Source organism: Felis catus, chromosome D1 (assembly GCF_018350175.1).
Source record: "Felis catus isolate Fca126 chromosome D1, F.catus_Fca126_mat1.0, whole genome shotgun sequence".
NCBI lineage: Eukaryota > Metazoa > Chordata > Mammalia > Carnivora > Felidae > Felis > Felis catus.
This window is the reverse complement of record NC_058377.1, coordinates 102399137-102409149: the sequence shown is the minus strand read 5'-3', so window position 1 is coordinate 102409149 and position 10013 is coordinate 102399137. Positions and strand designations below refer to the sequence as shown.

The 10013-nt window shown below is 52.6% G+C and overlaps 1 protein-coding gene across 12 annotated transcripts in view; it reads left to right on the top strand.

Moving 5' to 3' along the window:
* The window catches only part of SLC43A1 (solute carrier family 43 member 1), a 32870-nt gene that overhangs the window by 11431 nt on the left and 11426 nt on the right, over positions 1 to 10013 (top strand). For 11 of the 12 annotated variants that reach the window (XM_023239851.2, XM_006937328.5, XM_003993445.6 and 8 more), the window contains 4 exons: positions 6797 to 6974; positions 7074 to 7129; positions 7265 to 7341; positions 9629 to 9721. In XM_023239851.2, the coding sequence (XP_023095619.1) occupies positions 6797 to 6974; positions 7074 to 7129; positions 7265 to 7341; positions 9629 to 9721 (404 nt within the window). Of the gene's footprint in view, positions 1 to 6796; positions 6975 to 7073; positions 7130 to 7264; positions 7342 to 8378; positions 8658 to 9628; positions 9722 to 10013 lie in introns of those variants that run through there. The other variant, XM_023239852.2, reaches the window with a different exon arrangement.

Below are 10013 nucleotides of genomic sequence, written 5' to 3'. Positions count from 1 at the left end.
CGACTTATAAGATATCAGAAAGCTTACTGTATATAAGTTCGGCTTAAACTCACCTTCCATGAATAATTGAGATAAAAGCTTATGCAGTTCCCTATTAGGGTTATCGGAAATTACTAACCACCCTATCTCGCTTCTGTAACTTCGCCTGCTTGCTAAGTAGGTAATTTAGGTTGCAAAACGCTCCCCACCCCTTCTACCAAGATCTGGCCTAGGCAAGACCAACATGTAAAAAGTCACGAACTGACTGCCCCACGGTATCTTAAGTGTCTATGATTGGTCATTTTAAACCCTCTTAGAACAAAGAACTTTAAATATGATAGGTTCCCGCCAAAACTAACGGTCTGTGTGTCACAATATAATTGGCTACCGTGAAATGCTGTAAATTGTAATTGATTAACTAAATAATGACGTACTCTGACTTGCTAAAATCCATGTAGGCTCACTGCTACCTTTGTGCGGGGCCATTCTCTGCACTTTTCTCCTTAAGATCAGGAGATCAGGTTTGGCCCGGCCGTGAATAAAATCTTGCCTCTCTTCTATTCCGAGTCTGGTGTTTCAGTAGCAGGTGTTAGGACTTGGTGTCTTCCCATTGCTGAGTAAGACTCCACGGTATGGATCTACCACATTGTATTTATGTGTACATCAGTTGATAGGCATTTGTTTCCACTCTTTGGCTATTATGGATACTCCTGTGAATACTTAGGTACAAGTGTTTGTGTGGACATATCCTTTTCTTCCTCTTAGGTATTTATCGAGGAATGGAATTGCTAGGTCATATAGTAACTATGGTTAACACTTTGAGAAAATGCCAGACTGTTTTCCACAGTGGCTGCACCTTTTTTTTTTTTTAATATCTATTTATTTTTGAGAGAGAGAGAGAGAGAGAGAGAGAGAGAGAGAGAGAGAGAGAGATGGAGAGCAAGTGGGGAAGGGGCAGAGAGAGAGGGAGACACAGAAGCTGAAGCAGACTCTAGGCTCCGAGCTGTCAGCACAGAGCCCGACGCGGGGCTTGAACTCATGAACTGTGAGACCATGACCTGAGCGGAATTCAGATGCTTAGCGGACTGAGCCACCCAGGTGCACTGTGGTTGCCCCATTTTACATTCCCACCAGCGGTGTATGGAGTTCCAGTTTCTCCATATCCTCACCAACACTAATGATTGCTCGTCTTTTTTACTATAGCCATTCTAGTGGATACAATATTCTCTTTTCATGGTTTTGATTTGCAATTCCCTAATGGCTGATGATGATTAGCATCTTTTCATGTGCTTCTTGGCCCTTGGTATATCTTCTTTGGAAAAATGTCTTTTCAGATCCTTTGGCCATTTTTAAGGTGGGTTATTTGCTTTTTTATTATTGAGTTGTAAGAGTTCTTTATATTCTGGGGCACCTGGCTGGCTCAGTCGGTTAAGCAGCCGACGTCGGCTCAGGTCATGATCTCGCGGTCCGTGAGTTTGAGCCCCGAATCAGGCTCTGTGCTGACATCTCAGAGCCTGGAGCCTGCTTCAGATTGTGTGTCTCCCTCTCTCTCTCACTCTCCCCCGTTCATGCTCTGTCTCTGTCTCAAAAAGAAATAAACGTTAAAAAAAAAAAGAGTTCTTTATATGCTAAGTGCAAGTCCCTTATGAGAGACATGATTTGCAAGATTTTTCTCCTCCCTGTGGGTTGTCTTTTCACTTTCTTCATGGTGTCCTTTGGAGCATGAAAGGTTTTTTAATATTGAGGAAGTCCAGTCTATCTTTTCCTTTGCCATTTGTGTCTTGCTTCATGTTCAAGAAATCATTGCTTAATCTAGGATCACAAAGATTTATGCCTAGGTTTTCTTCTAAGAGTTTTTATACTTAACAGCTCTTACATTTAGATCTAGGGTCCCTTTGGGGCGCCTGGGTGGCTCAGTCGGTTAGGCGTCCGACTTTGGCTCAGGTCATGATCTCGCGGTTTGTGAGTTCGAGCCCCGCGTCGGGCTCTGTGCTGACAGCTCAGAGCCTGGAGCCTGCTTCGGATTCTGTGTCTTTGTCTCCCTCTGCCCCTCCCCTTCTCACACTATGTCTTTTTCTCAAAAATAAATCAACATGAGATCTTGGGTCCCTTTGCGGGTAATTTCTGTCTGTGGTATGAAGTTTCCACTTGGTGTTTTGAGTTGACCAGAGGCTGAATATGTGTCTGACCCCAGTTGTCTGGGATACCTAGAGGTGACCAAAGCGAACCCTCCTACTTTCTCTGAACTTATTTGTCTGTTGTTGGAAAGCAAGACACAAGGTGTCCCTCCTCCCCCTCAGGTGACTCCAGCCTAAATCTAAATCATCAGCCATTGGGCTGATGGGGGGAGGGTGCTGTATCCTCTTTGCCTCAGTCATGCTGCCCTATCGAAAGTGCTTACTTTCCGCTTCTTGAAGCCTCATTCATTGTGGACCCAGCCTCCCTCCTCAGGGTTGCAAGAACAATCAAACCAGGAATGTATGTCCTCACGGTGTGTGGAAAGAACCAGGCAGCATGGCTTCCAATTCTGTGTATTGCTAGACCTATTTCAGATATTTACTTCACTTTCTTAATGTCTCAGTTATCCCATCTGTAAAATGGGACCAATACTCCTTACCCCCTGGGACCGCTGTGAAAATGAAATGAGAGCAAACACGTGGACTACAGGTGGGGGTCATAATTATGTGCCGGACCCAGCTTTGCTGTCATTTGCTGTGTGACCTTAAGCCAGTCACCCATCCTCTCTGGATCTCCACTTCTAAGTGTGTAAAACGGAGTGGATCCCCCTTGTCCTCCTTGCCACAGAGCAACGATGTGAGCACCAAATGCTGTCATTTAACAAATGTGGAGTTCATGGTCAAGGTGTTCACTAGGGTCGGCTTTGGGCTCCCTGGCCACACCCTCTGTCTTCTCAGTGTTTTTTGTTCTCTCTGGAGGGACACCCTGGGGTGAGTGGTTGAACCACCTGTAGGGGTGTCACGGTTGAAGAGGGCTCTGTTATTCAGAATTTAGACAGGGGCAAATCAACTTAACACATAACTACTCTATCCAGCAAAAGTGCCCAAACAATAAAACAATGGCTAAAGCTCATCAAGCCTTTGCTGTTTGCTAGATAGATCTTCAGTCCTCCTAGCAGGTCTGTGATATAGGTATGACTATTAACCATGTTTTGTAGAAGAGACAGCTGACGCTCAGAGAAATTAAGCCACTTGCCTGAGGTCACACAGCTAATGAGCAGAGCAAGGATTCAACCCCAGATCTGACTCCAGGACCTGTCTCCTAGTCCTCGTAGGAACAGTGTAGCCACTTCCAACCTCCTTCAGCTTAGAGTTCTCCTGGAGCAGTCCTGCCATAGGCAGGACAACCAGCTAGAGCCCAATCCTACAGATGTTTTGGTGAACCTGACTGTCAGCTGCAGGAAAGTGAAACCTCAGGCCTTGAGGAGGGGCTCCCCATCCCTAGAGACTCAGAGAATGGGATCATTTTGTGAGTGTGTGTGTGTGCACGCGCGCGGCAATCCTCGGAGCCAGCCAGCCTCTCGGGGTTGCAGCTGACCACCATCCCATTTCACAGATGGGATAACAGAGTCTCGGAGTTTCAGCAGCACGGCTAGTGAAGCCAGGGTTTGAATGTGCTCTGTGTGGCTCCAGGGGTGAATGTTTGCCCGTGGTCCTGCTTTCCAGGGCTTCACAGATCTTGTCACTTGTAGTTCACCCTCATGATTTTACCTTTCCTCTGTCCTAGGAACTATTGACTTAATGCTTCCTTTTACATCAACCCACTTAAAAAAATTGGCCTGAGGGGCGCCTGGGTGGCTCAGTCGGTTGAGCGTCCGACTTCAGCCAGGTCACGATCTCGCGGTCCGTGAGTTCGAGCCCCGCGTCGGGCTCTGGGCTGATGGCTCGGAGCCTGGAGCCTGTTTCCTATTCTGTGTCTCCCTCTCTCTCTGCCCCTCCCCCGTTCATGCTCTGTCTCTCTCTGTCTCAAAAATAAATAAATGTTAAAAAAAAATAAAAAAAAAATTGGCCTGAGTTTAAAGCGTAATATCCTCGGAATGTTGGGTTTGATTGTACTTACACATACATCATACATATGTGTCTAATACACACACACACACACACACACACACACACATACATGTCTCCAACATACATACATATATATGCGTGTTTTTCCAATACATTCGCATATGTATTTATATGTGTGTTTCAGATACACATTGAAATGACTAATAACTGTGAAACATCAAACTCCATTCCCTGCATCTCCTAACTCATCCGGAGTTCCCCAGTTATGCATACCACAATTAGGGAAACATGGTTTTTTTCTAAGGCTTCAGCTCTATCAGTAACTCAGTACATTTTCCCTGTCCCACCCTGTCACGTTACTTGCCTATAAAAGTGGGGCAGTTGGATTTCAAAGACCTCTTCTGTTGTAATTGGCGTGGATAGAGTTCTAAGTGCATGTTGGGCTGGCTTTATCCGAGGGGTCTGGCTTTATCCAACCACGCAGAGTGGTGGGGCCTCAGGAGCCAGCTCGTGTTGGTCAAACTCACAAGAGGCTGATGGATAAACCAGACCAACGGATGCGTTGACTGACTTTGAGCTGCTAGCAGGCCCCTGGGCTGTCCCGCTCCATGAGTGGAGGAACACGTCTCCTCGCCAGCACCAGCACAGGCACGGGAAGCGTCCTGAGCCGCCGTGTTCAGGACAGAGGGGCCTGGGGTGGACGGAATCGGGCTGGCCCTTGGAGACGGTCTTGAGTTTGAGTGTAAGCCCTCCTGTAAGAAGCTGTGTGGCTGTGAATTGCTGTGCTTCTCAGAGCCTCGCCATCTATACGATGGGGGTCATTGGACTCACTTGGTAGGGAGGCTGTGAGGATGGAAACAGATACCGTATGAAAAAGCCTGGCACAAAGTAGGTGTTAATTAATCGAGAGCTAGTAGGACTTGTGTGAGGGAAGGTGCCGTTTGATGATGAAAGACTGAGGGGTAGAATCAGTGTCTAATTCAGGGGCTGCAAACCCAGATGCCAACTGGGCCAGGCAGTTCATAATAATCAATTAATAATAATAATATTAATAATAAAGTAAGGCAGGTGTAAGGTGGCAAATGTCTGGGGGGTAAAAGAGAGGTGACGACTTGGGTGGCTTAAAGGGGGCAAGACCTGGCAGAAAGGGGTGACCTCCACTCAGCTCCAGCAATGGCCAGATTTTCCGACTTCTTAAAGAGAAGCCAGATTTTTATGGGATAACTCCTTTTTTTAATGTTTATTTCTTTTGAGAGAGAGAGAAAGCATGAGAGCACATGAGTGGGGGAGGGGCAGAGAGAGCGGGAGAGAGAATCCCCAGCAGGCTCTGCACTGTCAGCACAGAGCCCAATGCGGGGCTTGAACTCACGAACCACGAGATCATGCCCTGGGCCGAAATCAAGAGTCTGATCAGTTGGTTAACTGAGCCACCCAGGTGCCGCGTTTATGGGATAACTTCCGATTTTGAACCGCACCCAATTAAAATTTGCACGCCAAGCAAAACACAGGTGCGGGCCACTGCCAGTCGCCTGTTTGCAGCCTGTGGCCTAAATGATCTTTGCATTCCTTCCCGCTTTGCCCACTGTCCCAACACAGTGCCTGGCACACAGCAGATATCCGGTGCAGGCAGACCTGGTGGAGAACTGAACCGTGCTGGTGACAATCACTGAATGATGGGGCTAGCCTGAACCCTGCAGGCTTCTTCCACGGGCCTGGCCACCCTCCCCGGCTTCCCTGGCAGCTCCCCATCGCCCAAGGTGTTTCCTGCCCTGGTTGGCCAGCACTCAGGATCTGAGACTTCTTCCTCGTGTTCTTCCTTATGTTAACACACAGGTCACGTCACCCCTCTGCTGCCTGCGTGTGCTCCTGATATCTGAAGTCAGGAGTCATTGTCACCATGGAGGGTGGGTGCTTCCTCTCCTAGCACTCAGGCACCGTCACATCCTCCTGTTTTGTTCTCTTCATCGCACCTGTCACTTTTCACCTTTTTTTTTTAACGGAAGCACTGCCCAGTGTGGGGTTTGAACTCATGAGCCTGAGATCAAGAGTCTTGACTCTTTTTTTTTTTTAACATTTATTTATTTTTGAGAGAGAACGAGAGTGCAGGGGAGTTGCAGAAAGAGAGAGAGAGAGAGAGAGAGAGAGAGAGAGAGGCAGACACAGACTCTGCATGGACATCAGAGAGCCCGATGTGGGGCTTGAACTCATGAACCATGAGATCATGACCTGAGCTGAAGTTGGAAGCTTCACCGGCTGAGCCATCTCGGCGCCTCCCACCCCCCCACCCCCCCTACCCCCCGCGGAATCTTCTAAGGAACTTTTGGCTTAGGCATCTTCTGCTCCCTTTTACAGGCTAAGGGCCTGTGGCTCAAAGAGAGGGAGTTACTTGTCCAAGGTTGCCCAGTTGGTACGGGTGGTGGCAATTTCGACCCTGGTCTGTCTGCCTCTGGTGCGCCCTGAGTGTGCCCTTGGCAGTGATGCTTAGGTAACAGAGAGGGGGCAGGGGAGCAACCACCTCGTGATTCAGTGAGCACTGAGTGAAGTGAATCACCCTCCTTCCCTCACCATTAACCATTTTTATTAACTTGTCACGACTCCAAGTGGGCAGTTTACCTTGAGGACGAGTCCTCACCGGAGTAGATGTGACTCTAGGCCATCCTCAAAGTCGCCTGGTTGGCAGTGAGCCCTAAGCGTGGGACTTGAGCTCAGGTCCCCGGACCCCGGGCCTTTGTCTCCTGCGCCCGGCTGCTCCCGGCTGTCACGTGCTGAGCCCTCCCTTGCCTCCCCAGCTGAGAACGCCACCAACACCACCCAGGATGAGCAGCGGGAGTGGCTGAGCTGTGACCGCCAGGAAGAGATGCTCAACCTGGGCTTCACCATCGGCTCCTTCGTGCTCAGCGCCACGACCCTGCCGCTGGGGATCCTCATGGACCGCTTTGGCCCCCGGCCCACGCGGCTGGTTGGCAGGTGAGGGGGGGGGCAGGAAGGCAAGGCTGGTGCTGCAGGGGTGAGGGGAGGCTCAGGGTGTTCGCGGGCAACCCCTTCTCCTTCCCTGGGTCTCCACAGTGCCAGCTTCGCCGCGTCCTGCGCCCTCATGGCCCTGGCCTCTCGGGACACCAGAGGTGAGTCGTTTGACCTCTCGCCGCCCACAGGAAAAGAATGAGTGGGATGAAGGCAGATCGCCTGCCATCCCGGCTCCTGCCCTTGGCCTCCCACAGCCCCCCAAATGCCCTGACCCATCGCTCTCCCCTTCCCAGTTCTGTCTCCGTTGATATTCCTGGCGCTGTCCCTGAATGGCTTTGGTGGCATCTGCTTAACGTTCTCTTCACTCACGGTGAGTGTGACAGGCCCCGCTTGGCAGGAGGGCACCCTGGCGTGGGGGTGGGAGTAGAGGAGAGTGAGGGGGACAGCGGGTGACGGAGGAGCCAGTGGACCCAGAGCAGAGGCGTGTGCAGGCTGCCGCTGAGGGTGGACGTGAGGCTGTGTCCGTGGGGATGTGACGCCATGTGGGAGTGTGGGTGTTGGGGGGTGCGTGTGTCCCCAGCACACAATGTCTGCTGGCCTCGGTTCTAGGCGCTGGGGGGGACAGCACAAACAGAACTGCCGACTTCCTCACCTTTCTGGAACTTCCGTTCCGGGGTTGGGCGAAGAGGCAGCCTTCTCCAAACAAGTAAACTAATAAATGCTGTCAGTAGTCGGAAGTGCTGGAAAGAAAAGAAAGCCGGGCAGTGTGGCAGATAGTGACACGGTAGGAGCAGCGTGTGCGTGTGTGTGCGTGTGTGTGTGATGCTCTAGATGGGCAAGGGCGTGCACAGGTGAATGTGTTCCTGAGGGTATTAGGTTAAGCCACGTCAAATTGCCGACACTTGACCGTGCTGGACCTACAGAAACAGCTTTTTCCACATGACTCAGCCTCCTGCAAATGTGTGTGGCTTTGTGTGTGTGTTGCTCTAAGTGTGTGTGTCTCTGTATGTGAGTGTAAGGGTTAAAGGCTGATGAGTGTGTGGTGGGGGAGGGGTTCCTGGCTGGGCCAGCCTCGGGGCTGTTTATCTCGGATGAGGGCCGCCCTGACCCGTCCTGACCGCCAAACTGGGTGTTTTTGGCTGAATTTCACCTCACCCAGCAGCCGCCTTTAATTCCAGCCCGGGACGTTTCACAACTCTCCAAGGAAGCGGATCCCTTCCTCCCCGCCCCCCTCCCCCCCCCGCGAAGCCCCTTCTCCACGCTGTGCAGCTTGGCTGGGGCCCTAGATCCCTTTTCTCCTCTGTGCCCTGTCCCGCGCTGCGCGGTGCGCAACCTCGGACCCTGCCCCTGCCGGCCTAGGCTCTGCGCCCGCCGCCCGCCCGCCGCTCCTCCCCCTGCCCCGCAGCCAATAATCTCCAGCCAATGGCAGGGCCCGGCGCCTGCCCCGCCCCCGCCCCGGGCCTCTGCCCTCGCCCGCCAAGACAGACCCGAGCCAGGACCTCCAGTGCTGCCCAGCCCCTCGCCCCCGTTAGCCCGGCCGGCCTCGTGCCCTCCCCCCCACCCCGGCGCCGCCCTGCTGGGCCGAGACAAGCGCCCCGAGACCCTGGGGCGGGGGTGCCAGGGGTCCGGGCAGCTCTCCCTGGCACTTTCCCTGGTGTCCTTGGCAGCGTGCCTTGCAGATACCAGGTGCCTGGGAAACCTCTACCCCAGCGGGGGTCAGCCTGGTCCCACCCCCTTTTCACAACCGCTTGGAAGTTGGTGGAGGACTCAGCTCTCTGCGGGTTTTCTCCTCTGTGGAGAGGATTGAAGTGTTGGGTGGCATCTAAGGCCTTTCCCAGCTATGGGCTCTGTTGACCTGGTGGGGGGGGGGGGACGGTGGGGCCAGAGGGGGATGTACACAAAGGGCAGCATGACTTTGCTTTCTCCTCCCCGGAGGGCCTGGCTCAGGCCGGAGAGCAGAACATATGATCAGTTCTCTACTGGTGGCGATTCTTGGCCTGCTGTGCACGTCAGAGCCACTTCTCCTGGTCACCTGGCCTGCCCCTGCCCCCTCCTTTACATCCGTCCTTCCCTCCCTGGCACCTCCCGTGACTTGTGCCTTTGGGGCCTTTGGGGCCACCCAGGAGGGCTCATTACAGAGCCAGCCATGGTCACAGCCTTGGGGTCTGGGATAGAGCCGGGGTTGCCAGAACAGGGGAGAAAGTCATTAAGGAGCTCTGTGAACTTGAGTACATTTCTTTCCCTCACTGGGCCTCAGTTTTCTTATCTGTCAAATGAGTTGCACTAGATCAGTTTTTCTTAAACACCCATTCCGTGGGTTATTAAGAGGCGTCACAAAATAGAAGGGCTCCACGAACAACTAACTTGGGAAACCCTGGGCTCGAGCGGAATTGACAAAAGTGTTCTTTGAGGGCACTTTTGGGAACCGTTGAGATGCTCAAGTGCATTGGGAGTCTGTGGGAGGGAGGGTGTTAGCCAGTTTCCCGTGATTTTGCCTTTGAGCTTTTCTGTTGCCTCTCCTGAGGCTGGTGTTCCTGGAGCTCACTTTGAGGGCTGCGGGGTGGGGTGCATCGAGGCTTAGTCCCATTGACTGGGCCAGGGGTCCCCTGGGCAGTGTCAGGGTCCTTCAGCTTACTGGTACTGCTTCCCGCCCTCAGCTGCCCAACATGTTTGGGAACCTGCGATCTACGTTCATGGCCCTCATGATCGGCTCCTACGCCTCTTCTGCCATCACGTTCCCGGGAATCAAGGTATTGGACCTGTTTGGGGCGGGGGACCAGTGAGGTCACCTGGGTCTTCTTTTTGCCTAGAGAAACTAGGTGGCGTTGGGTGAGTGGCTGGCATGCCTGGGAACCGTTGTTCCTGCCAGGCAGAGGTCAGTCCCCACCACCGTGGGGCAAGCACTGACGTGTCATGGGAGGGGCCCAGGCATTGCCGCTGGCCGATGGGTCTCCCTGCTTGCCTCCTTTCCTTTCCTGCCATCCTAGGCCAGGCCTTCGTCCTCTCTTCGGGGCTAGCTCAAGCCTTCCCAGCTGGTCTCCC